Consider the following 15,307-nt stretch of genomic DNA (forward strand, 5'->3'; position numbering starts at 1 on the left):
GTGGCATGTACAGTGGTTTAATGTTGTCCACTTCCATAATCTTTAGTTTTCCTTACAAGTTTAGATATTTAATTTGCATATTAATGATAAATATATTTTTCAGTTAACTTAATTTTGAGAAATGCTTCTACCAGCATGAGTTTATTTTATATTTCAAAGAATGGTTTAGTAGCTGATAACTTAGTAGTTTTCTGTACTTCTTGGACACACCTAAATAGAAGAATTAAAATTTATTAATTTATTTCTTGTATGTGTATAAGGTATGATATGGTCTGTTCTTTTTATTTGTTGAGATCAAGGGAGGTTTGATGGTTAAGCTCTCTCGAGGTATTTGTGCAATTTTACAAAGAGTGCGCAAGAAGCGCGTCCTTCCCCTTTTCCCCACCCTCCCCGTCCCCCCAGGTAAGAGAAAAAGAGAAGAAAAACCCGGTCAGCCAACCAACCCCTAATGTTTGTTGACTTAGTTTTATATCCGTTTATTAAACTTGTAGCTAATCTGCAGTTATCTTGCAGATTCTTTCTTTCACAGGTATTTGTGAGGTTCTGCTTACTGAATTCCTTTTGGTAATGGGAAGAGAGGCTTCTTAATCTGCTTCTTTAGGGGCTGATGTTATCAGTAATTCTCTTTCGGCTTTTTGTCCACCTCACTCTGATTGTTCTTTGAAGAAAGTAATTCTTCTCAGGAGGAGTGTTGTACATCTGGACTTCAGAATGGAGTACAGAGAAATAGTGACTTTTGTAGTATTACAAAAAGTGTACATACAGGGAGTACGGATGTCTGTTGTAATGGAATCATTGAAGCTGAGTCATTTTTTTTATACTTCAGTTCTGTTTAACAGGCAACATTATCCTGAGAAATTCTATTAAATGGCTGCAATAGTTAGTACAATTTTGGAACTGCAGCTACAGAAAGCCATCTATTTATTGTTCTTGTGCATTTAGTTCAGAATAGTCCAGCTATGAAGAAAACATGGAAAAAATCCAAAACAAAACACCATCCTAGTGTATCAGCAAACAAAGGGTAGTAAACAGTAGAATCCAAGTTTCGGTAAACTGGCTTTTCACTGAATTTCACTGAATTTTTAGAGTTGGAAGGGACCATAAAGATCATCTAGTCCAACTCCCCTGCCAAAGCAGGATTGCCCAGAGCATGTCAGAGCACGTTACTCAGGACTGCATCCAGGCAGGTCTTGAAAATCTCCAAAGAAGGGGACTCCACAGCCTCCCTGGGCAGCCTGTTCCAGGGCTTTGTCACCCTCATCCTAAAGAAGTTTCTTCTCATATTTGAATGGAACCTCCTATGTTCCAGCTTGTGCCCATTGCCCCTCGTCCTCTCACTGGCAACCACTGAAAAGAGTCTGGCTCCCTCCTCCTTCAACCCACCCTTTAGATACTTAAAAGCATTGATAAGGTCTCCCCTCAGCCTTCTCTTCTCCAGGCTAAAGAGTCCCAGCTCTCTCAGCCTTTCCTCATAAGGGAGATGCTCCAATCCTTGAGTCATCCTCGTTGCCCTTCGCTGGACTCTTTCCAGTAGTTCCCTATCCCTCTTGAATTGGGGAGCCCAGAACTTTTTTCCGCCTGGTTCACCCATAGTAGAGAAAAGATGTTTGCAGGCAAACATAGTAGAGAAAAGATGTTTGCAATCGTACAAAGATTGCACATCCAGAAAACCTGTGGTGAGATAATAGGAGTTAAAAGAATGCTTTTGTAAGATTCAGCTGTTTAGGATGAGTTTCATACACTTCTCTATTTTTCTCAAATTCTGCTCTAGCACCTTCAAATATTAAAGACTTGCATATGCTCGTTCTCGTAAAAGGGGTGTTTGCAGGAGAAGAAAGACTTTGTCTTGTTAAATGAATATAGGTGAGCCCCCTGTCCCATTGGTTGTGGTAACGCTCTTGAGTAGCTAAAGATTTTGACTTCCTCACTCACTGTTTGATTTAAATTTTAATGTTTAGACTTCTCTTGAAATAACAATTTCCCGTGAGTCACAGATTTAGCACAGCATGGCTGCCTGATTGGGCAATTCTGGTTTTGTCACCGATTTCAGGCACTTCTTAGGTGTGCTTATCAGTATGTGAGATTTACTGTGAAAAGCATTTCTTCTTCATTATGGGGATGAATGAAGACCAGAAATAGTTCCAGTATTCATTAGTCCGGTTTGTTTATTTATTTTAGCTCTTTCTAAGAAAGGGAAAAGGTAAATGTATGGAATAATGTGTTACTTTATGTAACTCAGGTGGAAGTAGTTTTTGTCTGGTGGTTTTTTTTGTTTTTGTTTTGTTTTTTCCCTTTAGATTCAAAAGCCATTATATTAATCTGGGATAGTTTTGTTGGGGGTTTTTTGTTTTGTTTTGTTTTTTTAAAGAATTGTAAAGGAAGGCTTTGGAGTTTTGTTGCTGGGTAGGTTTTGCGGTAAAGGCTGTAAGACGTATTCTTTTAGTTTCTGTGGTTCCCTTAGGTGTCCTAATATTTTCAAAGAAAATGTGCTGCTGTACTCCATGTTATATTTTATAAAGATAATTGTTCAAGAGTCTTTTTCTTGACTTAATCAAGAACAGGGGCATCTATATAGTTCTTCACATGCTTACAGAAATCCTATCTAAAGCCTGGAGTCTTTTGTGAGTGGTGTTTTGGGGTTTGTTTTTGGTTTTGGGCTTGTTTTTTTTTATGCCAGATTCCAACAGAATAGAATGATACAAATATTTATAATTCTGGGTGTATAACTTCAATTTTATTTTATGTTTTTTAGATTTAGGTTTCCTTTCTTAAATTGAGAATTCATTCTTCGCTAAATGTACTTACTTTGGTTTATGTCTTTACATCGTGCTTGGTCCAAATTTTAAAAACAAATTAGAAAGATGACTGACTACCGTGCATAAAGTTAAGTCTATAAAATTTAATTTTTATAGAACTAAGCCATGGAAGAAGTTGGAGAGGGATATTTGTAGTACCTTGATTGCTTCCTGGATTCAATCTATCACTTTTAAACCTTTGCGCTATCCCGTGAAAAATTAAAGAGAATGGCTGGTCACTCAAGTAGAGGTTCTGGACATCCAGGTACAAGGATGTGGAACATGATGGACTTGGAAGTTTCCTCAGAATTATCATTGATACTTTCACTATGTGCTGTAAGAAAAATGTGTTGGAATGTGTTAAATGTCTCTGCCATGAATTCCGTTATCTTGAATGTTTCATTAACCTGCACCTAATATTGCTTTGTAGTCTGCATGCACAACACGTTCACTTAATTTTATGTCTCAACAATCTGTCTTCACCCTTAGCCCTCTTTTCTGCTTCTCCTTCCAACCCGAATGAAGGTTTGTGCTGGTTAGAAGTGGGGGAGATCCCCCCTTCTCCCACTTTAAAGCTTACCAGTAATTGTTGTTTGTCATTGCTTGGTCATTCTGTTGTACTTTTCCTGGGGTGGAAAAGTTGCAATGTTATGTAATAGTAGCAGTAAACCAGTGGATTTTAATACAAAACAAACAAAAGAAAAAAAGGAGAGGGAAAGGAAAAAAAGGAGGACTTAATCCTGGCTTATTTGTATTTTACAAACACCAGTTAGATGAGTGGGTCTTGTAGCCCAAGATACCAACTCCTGGTATCAGAGAGTTTAGAAGTGACGAGCGCTTTCTTTGCTGCTCTGGCCACATGTATTTTAGCTGTCTCTAATCTGCTTTAGATTTTCCGTGTAACAATACGTACACCCTTTCCATTGGCTGCTTACTCATTTTTTTATCTAGGGTTCTGTACATGCTCAGGTTTTGAATTAATTCCTGAGGATCAAGTATATCACGTTGAATATGTATCATAGAAAAAAAAAAAAAAAGATTGAAAAGCATGTTAAAAAAACCAAACAGGCAAACACACTGCGGAACAACCTTCCCAGCAATTAGAATCCTCACTTCTAAGCAAATTCAAAATTCTGTATGGTAGAATAAATGTTATCCTTAACAGTATGTCCGTGACAAGTTTGTTTAAATACTCTCTGCTTTTAAATGTTATTCTCGGCTATCGATTGCATGGTCTCAAATTTGAACATGGTGGTTTGAAAAAAAAAAAAAATAGGCAAATTGGATGATATTAAGTAGCAGAGGATTACATTAAAAAATGTCTAAAGGTAAATGTTGCAGCAAGAAAACTGAATATGAATGGATTTGGATTTAGGAATAGGAAGAAGGGAAAGCAAAGCTGCCACCTTTTTTTTTTTTAAAGATATTGGCATAATATTGTGCATGTTTATTGTCCAAATTATAATCTGTACTTTGAAAGATTCAGCTTTCTTAACATCTTTCTATTTCCTAATTAGCATTCCTGTAAAGACTGCTGTCTGTGACATGAGATGTCTTTCACAGTTCCTGCTTTTACAGTTTCCTCTTTCCACCTAACTGCTGTCTCTTTTTTTTTTTTTTTCCTTCCCTCTCTCTCTCTCTCTCTTTCCTCTATTCTTGTGTAGGCCTGACCAAAGATGGCAGTAATGAAAATATTGATTCCCTTGAGGAAGTCCTTAATATTTTAGCAGAGGAAAGCTCTGATTGGTTTTATGGCTTTCTCTCATTTCTCTATGATGTATTGACTCCTTTTGAAATACTAGAAGAAGAAGAGAGCGAAGCTCCAGATGATGTTGATGGTACGTCACAGAATGAAGGGGTTCAGGGAAAAAAGACTTGTGTTATTTTGGATTTACAGAACCAGTGACTGAGAGACTAATTTGATTGGCTTTCAAAAATGTCCCTGAAGTCATCAGTCTTAATATAACAGGAATTTTATGGCATTGAGGGGAAACTCTCAAATGGACTCTATAAAGATTGACCTCAAGTCAGCCATGAGTTGTAGTTTCGCTAGTTGAAAGCCTTTCAGTGACTTTCCCATTTTTGTGACAGGACAACAAATACTACATAGTTATGTAAATATGTAGAATAAAACATTTATCTGCGGTTGTGTAGTTGGTTTCTGTATGTGCTTCAATTTGTGCACTTTGTGCACAAAGCTGAGTGTAATAACCTCTGCTGTTAACATTATGACATTTGTCTTTCTAGCAAACATTAACTGAAGCATTTTGTAACAGCTTTGATTGTATTCTAGCATGACTGCAATATGTAAATACATATTTATATGTTAATCCTTAATATAAACGTGACAATGATAATTCTCTTGTGAAATATAATTTTAATAAATAATTTATTTTGTGATCCACTGATTTCTCAGATTCTTTTTACCTGTTCAAATAAAAGCACTTCATTTAAAAGTGCTTGAAAATTTTATGGAAACATTATTTCTAAGTTAGCTAACATCTGTTCTAATCAGAAGATATGATGTGACTCTATGGTTTATTCCCACTGATTTGTCTGTTTTCAAACTAAGTTTTCAGTCATTTTTTTAATATAACAATTGCACCACGAGGACTGTTCTAAATTTGTTTGAGTTCTTTTAAGGTGGGCCTTTTATGGAAGTGGGAAGCTGTGATTATGTATTTCTAATGTAATACTGAATATATTAAAGACTAATTGGAAATTAGAATGTTATGTCTTCTATTCCTTGCTAAATTCAAGAACTTAATGCAGTTTTGCAAATTTTAATCTTTTTCCTGTGAAACTGTTTTATGACAGTTGTTCCAAAAATGTTTTTCACGTACGTGTTTGCTGTCATGAAGTTATTGGTATAGAAAGGGGAGTTTATAATTGTGTTCAGCAGCTTGTATCAGGTACTAAAAGCTGAAACTGAGCTGTCATTTTATTACATGAATAGTGTACTCAATCAGATTATGATTAAAATTTTGTGAAATTGTTTATTGTGATGCCTGCTATGCTTAAGTTTGTATCTGTTTCCCATATACAGTTTGTACTCACATTTTAACACTAGTGGATGCAGGCTGAAATTTTAACCTCTTTTTAAATTAATTTTCACTTGCTTTGGTAAGGCAATTTTAAAGCAATTTAACATGCCAGTTACAAAAAAAACCCAAAACACTTTCATTAAATAATCCAACTCAGGGTTCTACTCAATCTTTAAAAAAAATAATAAAACAGACAAAGTGTTAGTGATAAGCAAGTGAAGTGCTTAAAAAAAATAAAATAGTGAAGTGTTAATACTGCTGCTTAAGATTTCCAAATATAATAGAGCCACAGAAACATTTGTCACATTTTCTTCAAATATTTGAGAATTATGATATAAGAAAGTTAAGAACGTGTAAATTTAATGGGGTTTAGTACGATATCTATGAAGTATAAAGCAAAGAAAATTAAAAAACCCTCACACATTATGAAAATAAATGCTAGTAGTAGATCTGTAGAATATTATGGAGAAGTTTCTTAGCAAGTAGAAGAAACTTGCAAAGTATCAGAGATGTAGGAAATAGAGCAAGCTTGGTTTGGTTATTTTTTCTCTTTTAATTTTAGAAGCAGATTTGAATTAAAAATAAGAGTTTCATCACTATTGTGGTATATTATCTCTCAGTATGGATTAGAAAAATTGTCATGGAACATTGAATTCTATTTTAGATGCTTCAGTAATGGGACTAGGTAGCCAAAAAGAGGAGGAAAACATCTACTATGAGAATTCTGTATCATGAAGTTTATACCAAATAGTTAAAATACACATTGATAATCTGATGAAGTTTCTAGTGAAATCGAGATAAATGAATAGCTTGAACCATGAGAAAGCTGCAGGCACTGAAATAAGTAATGGTTACATCGGTATACAGTAAACTAGTTTAACTTGGGCTACGGGGGTGAAATGCAGGCCAAAAAAAGTTCTGATTTGATACCATGGAAGTTCCTGGTTGATTTTATTAAGTGTGTGGAAGTCTGCTCAAAACCAGTTATAGTGGGAATAAAGAACTAGTAGTAGGAGAAAAGGGGGTACGGGGTAGGGAGGTGGAGAGACCCAGGGGAAATATTCACAGTATGTAACTTTCGAGAGAGCTTAATGTCCTGAATATTGGGGTTTTTTGGGAAATGTAGACTCTTGCCTGGTAGTGTTTTGTTGAGTTAACAAACCCTCACCAGTGGTGAGCAGAGCTGTCGAAGCTCTCCTAAAGCTTGAGACAGACGAGCTGGATTTTAGTGAATCACATTAATTGTTGTGATTGTGCGCGGGACTTGGCTAGTAAGGGTGGAAATAAGATTTAGATGAGTCTTCATTTATATCAGTGTGGGAGTTCTCAAAAAAAACCAAAACCAAAATCAAAACATTTTACATTTTAACTGCAAAAAAGTTAAGCTGAATATGATATGCAAATCAGCAAGGAAAACTGAACTGTGGCTCAACCTTTGTTTCTAAGTCTGCATAAAGTGCCTGAAATTAGTTGAGGAAATTGAAACGTAAATTTTTAGTTTGATTTGCGATGACTATCAGTTATATGAAATACAGTCAGTATATGAATGTTTTAAAAGAAGTTCAGAAAACTTCTAAAGTGGTTTTAAACTGTAGGTAAAAAGCTGTACCAGCTTTGCTTTCTGATATTATTGCAGAATAATTATTTTAGAAGGCAAAGCTGCTGCTTTCTACCAACAGTCTTTGGTTTGATCCTTTAAAGTAGGAGCAGATTAGTAGGAAACAGTGTTTCTAATGAGGAAAATATATTGTTTAAGTGGTAGGAACTTGCTAGGTTTTGTAGCTAGTAAAGAATGAAAAATTAGTGATTTTAATGTTAATTTGGACACGGAGCTTTCATTAGCTACCTACATATTTCTTCCGGGTCATTTTTTATTAAACTTTACAGAGCTCCAGAAGTAAATGTCTGTGACTGGAGCTGTAGTCTTCCAGTTTGGTCAGCATTTTTAGAATGGGATGTTTTGCTTTGCCATTTCCTCATGTTGGTAAATGTTTGATATTTTAACTGCCAGTCCACAGCAGAAGTCTACAACCTTCAAACAAAATACTGCATTAACCTTTGTAGCATAAGCCCTTGCTTGCTTTGTTGTGATACTAATGTAAAGAAATTGTAGGGAGGGGAGGAAACTTAGGACCCGTGTCTGAAACGGCTGAGAAATTATGGAAGGTTTGAACCCCAGATTTCTGTGACCACCTTCAACAATATTTAATTTGAAAGTAAGACAGTGTTTTATATGGGGGGGAGAGGGAATCACAATGCTCATATTACTTAAAATAACTTAAATTTGAATAGAATAAACAGAAAATTGTTTGCTTATCTGTTGAAATTCTTACTGTAACAACTTATTGCTAGTACTTTTTTTTTTTCTTCTCAAAAAAACAGCTTTTTTGAGAGCCTGTTTGATCTTTCCCACTTGAAATTTGTTTCAAGGTCATTGAATAAGGCTTACCACCTGTAGGCTTCATTTCATGGTAATTTTGCATTATTAGTTACTCTCCATTGGCTGGCCCTAGAAGAAATTTAACTTTTGTGACAGTTATTCATACAGGTTACAGTTGGATGGAGGGGTAGAAGAAGAATGCATTGAAGCATTGGAAGGATTTTTGTTTCATTTCATTTCGCGGTCAGATGAGGGGAAAAAGACCACCTATATCGTAAACAGGGTCAGGTTGTTCAGCCTGGAGAAGAGAAGGCTCCAGGTAGACCTTACAGCAGCTTTCCAGTATCTGAAGGGAGCCTACAGGAGAGATGGGGAGGGACTCGTTATCAGGGAGTGGAGTGATAGGACGAGGGGTAATGGTTTTAAACTGAAAGAGGGGAGATTTAGATTAGATATCAGGAAGAAATTATCTCCTGTGAGGGTGGTGAGACAGTGGAACAGGTTGCCCAGAGAAGCTGTGGCTGCCCCATCCCTGGAGGGGTTCAAGGCCAGGCTGGATGGGGCTTTGAGCAACCTGGTCTGGTGGGAGGTGTCCCTGCCCATGGCAGGGGGGTTGGAACTTAATGATCTTTAAGGTCCCTTCCAACCCAAACCATTCTATGATTCTATGATTAGCCTTTGAGAGCTGGGGAAAGCTGGTGCATATGATTCACTCTTTTTGAACAGATGCATCCTATTTTCCCTATTGAATTGCCATCAGTTATGCAGCTATCAGAATGATGGCACAACAGCGTGAAATACACTAAATACTGTCTGTCTTGTGGTCAGTTAGGATGGATTCCTCAAGATGAGGCTCATAGAGGCAAGACTTGCTTGTTGGTTTCTTATATCTTCTTGTATAAGAACATAAGCATCTGTGACTTCAGGAAAGAAAATGCTTTCTGCCGCTTGTATCTGATTTGAATTTTTCTTCTAACTTTAGAATTAAATAAGCAGGAGATATTAAAGCAACTTATTGAGAATGTATTGAGATTTATTTTAAATTTTTTTTATGCTAGTTGTATGAATTCAAAAAAAACTCCTGCGTTTGGGAGGGTTATAGGCTTTGATATACTCGGCAATCTGCATACAGGTAATGAGTACAGTTTAAGGTAAGTGGGTGCTAGCCTTCTGTCAGTGAGCTATTTTGTTTAGCAGAAGAATGTGTATATCCAATGTAGCATACTATAAATATAAAATAGTAGTAATAATTATGTGCAGGTGCATATGCAAACAATAATAGCTTTTTCTGACTTGCAGTTCTGGAGAAGGAAAATAAAAAGGGGGGGGGGGAAAGGTTGATAACTCTTTTGGCTTACAGATTTGTATTTCCTTTTTTAGTTCTGCAGTTTTAACATTTTTTCCTAATTTTGTGTGGTGAAGGGGTGTTTTTGATGGGACCTCATGAATTAAGACAAGAGTCTGAACAGAAGCCCCTAATGTTTAAAGTTTGACTCGTCCTGTTCTGTTATCCAGGGTTTGCACAAATGACACGGTCTGTCTGTCACCTCCTTAGCGCTGAGCTTGACCGTACACTTTCCATGGGAAATATGAAGTAGGCTCTTCCTTTTTTCACTTGCGCGTGGCTAAGCCACCTTAATTAGCTTACATTAGTTGCATGATGCTGCAGGTTAGAAGGGTTTATGCAGGTAGATGTTGTGAAATCAATCTACAGGAATTTTTTTCATGCGGCAAAACCTTTTGTTTAGCAAGGTTATTAAAGTTTTCAGCACTATTAATGAATAATATAAAATTTGCATATGCAAGAATAAACTTGTTTCTCAAGAACAATAAGAAGAAAGAATAAAGAGATTTCTCAATATATTGTTAAATATGAGAGTGGTGTCTGTCAACATCTGTGAAACTGCTCAAAAAGACCGGGTGCTCTGTGTTATCTATTATTTTTTGGTTTGCAATGCTTATCTTTATGAATAAAAGTAGTATCCCTGTATTTTTCTTTTGCTGCTGAAATTCTAAAGCTGTGCTCTCACTTGGGGGGGTCTTTTTGTGGAGGCTATTGTCGAAGATTTTTATGAGGGAAAAATAGAGTAAATGACTGGATTTTGTAGCAGAATTCAAATGCTCTGTAATATTCTAAGTTTCAAATAATCAGTTAAGATACTGAGTTATCTACTGTTATGCATTGTGTAAAGATAACCACTTTGACATGAGTATTTAATTTAGCATGACTATTTAAAGCAGTTCTTTGGAAAATATTGGAAATCTAGCCAGCTATGTTAAATTTGAATTCTACTTTTTAATTCACTGACTCCAGTAGTAGCCATCTCTGACATTCCATTATAATCAGATATGTAGTTACAAATTCTGTATTTCTTTTTGTATTGCCAGCACAGGACATTTATAAAGTAGGACTGAGTGGAAAAAAGAAGGAACTTAAAAACTAGCTCAAAAAAGTGTGAAGACACTTGAAGTGTCTTCTCTTACCCAAGAAGACACTTACCCAGGGAGGTGGTTGAGTCACCATCCCTGGATGTGTTTAAGAGCCGTTTAGATGTGGTGTTGGGGGATATGGTATAGGGGAGAACTTTGTAGAGTAGGGTAGATGGTTGGACTCGATGATCCCAAGGGTCTCTTCCAACCTAGACGATTCTATGATTCCATGAATTGGAACCTAGAATAAGAGTCCACAAGTTCAGTTACGTGTTTCATAAAATCCTGGACATTGCTTTGTGTGCCCCAAGACTGGTAGAGCCCAAGTTTTTGCCAGTGAGTTTACTTAGATTTTATCACATGCCCCAGGACATCACTGTCTTGGAAAAGTGAAGCGTTTTGCACCTATGTCTTGCTTCAGATGTCCTGGGGCCGTCATAGGGACCCAGTCCAGGTGGAAATCAAGATGTAGCAGGATTTTCTGTTTTGTGATTATTACATTATATTAAGACTTCAAAATACATTTTTCTCCATACTTTTACTGTAAATGGGTCTGTTCATAATAAGCTAAACTATACATGATTTACAGAACTATGACATCGATTGATAATTTGCTGAGAATTTTAACACTATTAATTGTATTAAAGGAGGTTGAAACAAATTACTGCTTGCCTGAATATTTAGCATGTGAAATATCAATAATCAGTGAACAAAATATTTTGTAATCTTTCAATGTAGTGCATATACTTGTATTTAAAAATAATTTCAAATATCTGTGTGATAATTATTGTGTATACAGGTCTTTGTAAAATTTTCTCTTTTCCCTGTCAAGACATGCTTTTAAGAGTGTCTCTTAAAATATCCAGTAACATGTAATTTTACTATGAAAAGAGGGGAGGAGCTGGAATTTTAAATATGTATTTGTGCAACTGAGTACCTTTTATTATTTACGTTTTAATTGATGCTGTCGTATAACAAAGTTGGAGTCTATTCTTCCTTTTCTATGAGAAAATTGTTTACTTGTTCCACACACTGCTTAGAAGTAATAAGATTGAATATCAGTGCTGGGTAATTCAAAAACATGTTAGGTAGGAATTAGATGCAAGTTGATTACAATGATTTTAATGGCTACATTCTTTAAATTTATGATTTTTTTTTTTTTTTTTATTGTGGAATATGGGAGTTTTGTTTGGTTTGGGTTTTTTTAAGAATAAATGTTGAGGTACATTGATGCAGTTTGGGTAGTTCTTAATTGTTCTCTAGAAACCTAAGCTCAAGGTTCAGATGTCCAATGTAAACACTTTATATGTCTCAATGAGAAGCCTAGTGTGTTGAGACATGGGAATATCTCTTATAGTTTAGTAATGATTTTTAAAAATATATTTACCATAACTTCTATTAACTTTCTGGTTGGTTTATGGATAACAATGTACACAATTTTTGTGGTTAAGGTAGTTGTGTTTATGGGGTTTAGGGCTTAGTCCACAGCAGCACGATGTGATAATACAATCTCATCTTATGGTATTAGAAAGATGAGGCTAATTATCATTTGTGTTTTGGGGAAGGCTTTTGCCTTCATGCCTCTTGTGGAAATAGGTATAAAGCACAATCAAGATGCTGAATGACCTCAATTTCTGTTAGCTGTAATGAGGAAAGAGGGCAGCACCTTATTTTGGAGAGGAAGGTTTATTTTTTTTAATAAAAGTTGTAACAGTCTTAAATAGTCTTAAGTAAAGCAGTGAGTATTTTAACCGAAATGAAATGGCAACTGCTTTTTGGAATATGAGCAAAACCTTTGCCAAAACACGTTTTCCCTTGGATAAAGAAACATAGATTGTAATTCATTGTAAGAAAATATTCAGTTTATATAATCTACAGGACATAGATGTTTGGATATCATTAGAGTTAATATGTTTATTAAATACTTATATTTAATATTTACTGTATAGAAATACAAGTTAGTGGGTTTGAGGGAGAGCTGGCACAATACCTAGCAGAGAAATCAGGTGGGATATTGGTCATGATTATGTGGCATCACGCTGCCTGGAGAGAGCTGAGCTGGCTCTAAGAAGTTAAGAAGCATCTCCAGTAGCGTGGATCTGGTAATGTGGTACTTTTCTTGGATTAATTAGTCTTCCATCTCAGAACTTTGGTGGGTTTGCTACTGAAGATGCTTTATTCTTAATGAGTTAACAGTTGGTATCTCTCCATAGCATTGCCGTGTGCTATGTAAAGGTAACTTTTTATATGGCATGGCAGATTGGAAAATTTTATGTCATGTTTATTGAACATCAGAGATACGTTCATAACCTGTTTCCATTTTGCAACAAATCAGGTGAGGAGCCAGGAGGGGTAGCCAAGAAAAAAACTAAAGTCAAAGGTATTTTTAACGTTCTCTTTCTTGTGGAACTTTATGCAGACAATGATGTCTGAAATGCATGCGCATTGCAAATAGAGATTGCAGGTTATGGTAATGTTCACTAATACCAGCTGTGTTGGCTCAGTGTTTTCTAATGGTGCAGCAAACTATCGTCCTCCCCGGTTTTCAGTGAGTGGGTTTTTTTACTACTGATTATAATTTAATGGCAACGTGAGTGCTTTCCTAACTAGAAATTGTATTTTGTTTGTGCAAATGTTTTTGTAACAGTTGTTTGGATTATAAGTAGTTTATGTTAACTTCATATTTTGCATGTTTAAAAAAAGTTCTGATATATATGCAGGTTTTCCTCTGTCTGAAATCCTCCTTTAGTTCTTACATGAATTCATGATGCTATTACCATGTTGTAATTTGACTTGAGCAGCTTAATTTCTGCTTAAGTCTGCACTTAAATAGTTTCATCCATTCCTTTCTTATGAAAGGAGAAATTTAGGTAAGGTTCAATAACTTCCTCTTACATATTATATGCAGGATTGTTTGCAGTCATTATATTTACAAATTTTCCAAAAACTTAAAGTAGAATAACTTGCAACTGATTTATGCCATGTATTTATTTATAATTACATTGCTGTATGGCAAGACATAATGGTCTGAAAGTGTTCAGTGCAACAGAGAGACTAAAAAAGCTAATTAGCCTCAGCAAAACACCAAACTATCGGATGTACTTCAGGCGCTTAACTTTGTAGATCTGCTCAGTTATCTCTACACAGCGTGGTGCTGTGGAAAGAACAGTCTCTTTGTTGCATTAAAGACACTTAGACTTTAATGTGCTTTTTCTAGGAGTATGTGAATGATGCACGCTGTTCATGTACTAAGTCTCATCAAGAAAAAAAGTTGCATTTGCTGAGGGAAGCTCATGCTCATCTGAATGTGACTTTTCTCAGCATCTTGCATGCAAGCTGAAATTCTTAGCATTTGTTCCCCATTGTGCTTGGTATTATTTGGTTGCCAATTATGTCTTTTCAAGAACATAATAAATGTCATTTAACAATTCCTTCCTGAGTTTTGGATTATTTTTCAAGAAACGGTATGGTATATTACAAATGCTTTATGCCAAATAGCAGTTGGAAGGAAACATGATGTTATTCCTTTTAGTCTGAGCTGTGTGATTGAATTGTTCGCTCAATGGACACATTACACAGCAGTTAGAGGCAGATGTTACAGGAGAAATGTTGTCACTTGCCTGCTTTTTACCTCAACAGACTGCAGTTTCTCTCAAAAGTCTGAATAAAAATTGAGCTGTTGTATTTTTTTATGAAATATTTTTTTAATTATGTGGGAGAATTAATTTTAAAATTAAATACAAATATTTCATACAGAGATTTACTGAAACAATTTCTAAATTTTATTGATTTAAAAATTCCTTATTCTGGAAAATACTGCTGATACTGACAATTTTTTTGAAGCTGTGGCTGAAGTAGAAGTAAATATTAAGCATTTAAATTTCAAGGATGCTGTTCTGATTGTGTTTCTGATATATTATCTAAATATCATGTCACAGCCAAATGTGAATTGAAATAGAGAAAATAAGCACAAAAGATACAACTCCAAAAGTAAAACAAACAAAAGTGTTAGTAATAATGCTACATATGGAAAAGCAAAGATGTAAGAATTAGTTTACAGTTGTTACTTTGATTTCACTGAATATGGTCAAACCAAGTGAACTTTCTTGGAGTTGGTTTAATTCACCAGGACAGTACTGTTTCTCCTTAATTATTGTGCACTTATTTTTTGTCTTTGTAAAATATGTACTTCAGATACATTTTTAAGTCTTGGCTTAGTCTGCGGTATCAAAGTCAGTAAAATGTATTATACATTTGTGTTGTTAATACTTTCATTCGTAGTTTTAGAAAGTTGAGAAAATTGTGGAAAAAAAAATTTCTTTTGGTGGTTCTCTTGACATTTTGGGATCTTACAGTTATCGTACTGTTGTCAAGGATTCAAAATGTACTGTGATTTTCATGCTCACAGACACAACTGGTTTTAGCATTCTGCAGAAGTTAGTTAACAGTAAGATAATAGAGGCGTGTTTTTCACTAGATGAATGCTTCATTCAGAGGCAGTTGCAGTAAGCTAAGATTACTGGCTGGCTGCATGGTGTGAGATATTGCCAGAAGTCAAAACTAATTTGTTTAAATTGCTTAAAGCTTTAATAGTTAATTTTACAAGTTTAAATTGGCATCTAACAAACACTAAGCAAGAATTCGATCAAAGCTTTTCC

The 15,307-nt window shown here is 35.4% G+C and overlaps 1 protein-coding gene across 3 annotated transcripts in view; it reads left to right on the forward strand.

Moving 5' to 3' along the window:
- The window catches only part of ASPH (aspartate beta-hydroxylase), a 104,669-nt gene that overhangs the window by 7,566 nt on the left and 81,796 nt on the right, over positions 1 to 15,307 (forward strand). Inside the window, exon 4 of one of the 3 annotated variants that reach the window (XM_074146230.1) lies at positions 12,985 to 13,029. The exons of 1 other annotated variant lie outside the window; for it this stretch is intronic. In XM_074146230.1, the coding sequence (XP_074002331.1) occupies positions 12,985 to 13,029 (45 nt within the window). Of the gene's footprint in view, positions 1 to 4,459; positions 6,001 to 12,984; positions 13,030 to 15,307 lie in introns of those variants that run through there. One more of the 3 variants, XM_074146232.1, reaches the window with a different exon arrangement.

This window comes from Numenius arquata, chromosome 4 (assembly GCF_964106895.1).
Source record: "Numenius arquata chromosome 4, bNumArq3.hap1.1, whole genome shotgun sequence".
In the NCBI taxonomy this organism is placed as follows: Eukaryota; Metazoa; Chordata; class Aves; order Charadriiformes; family Scolopacidae; genus Numenius; species Numenius arquata.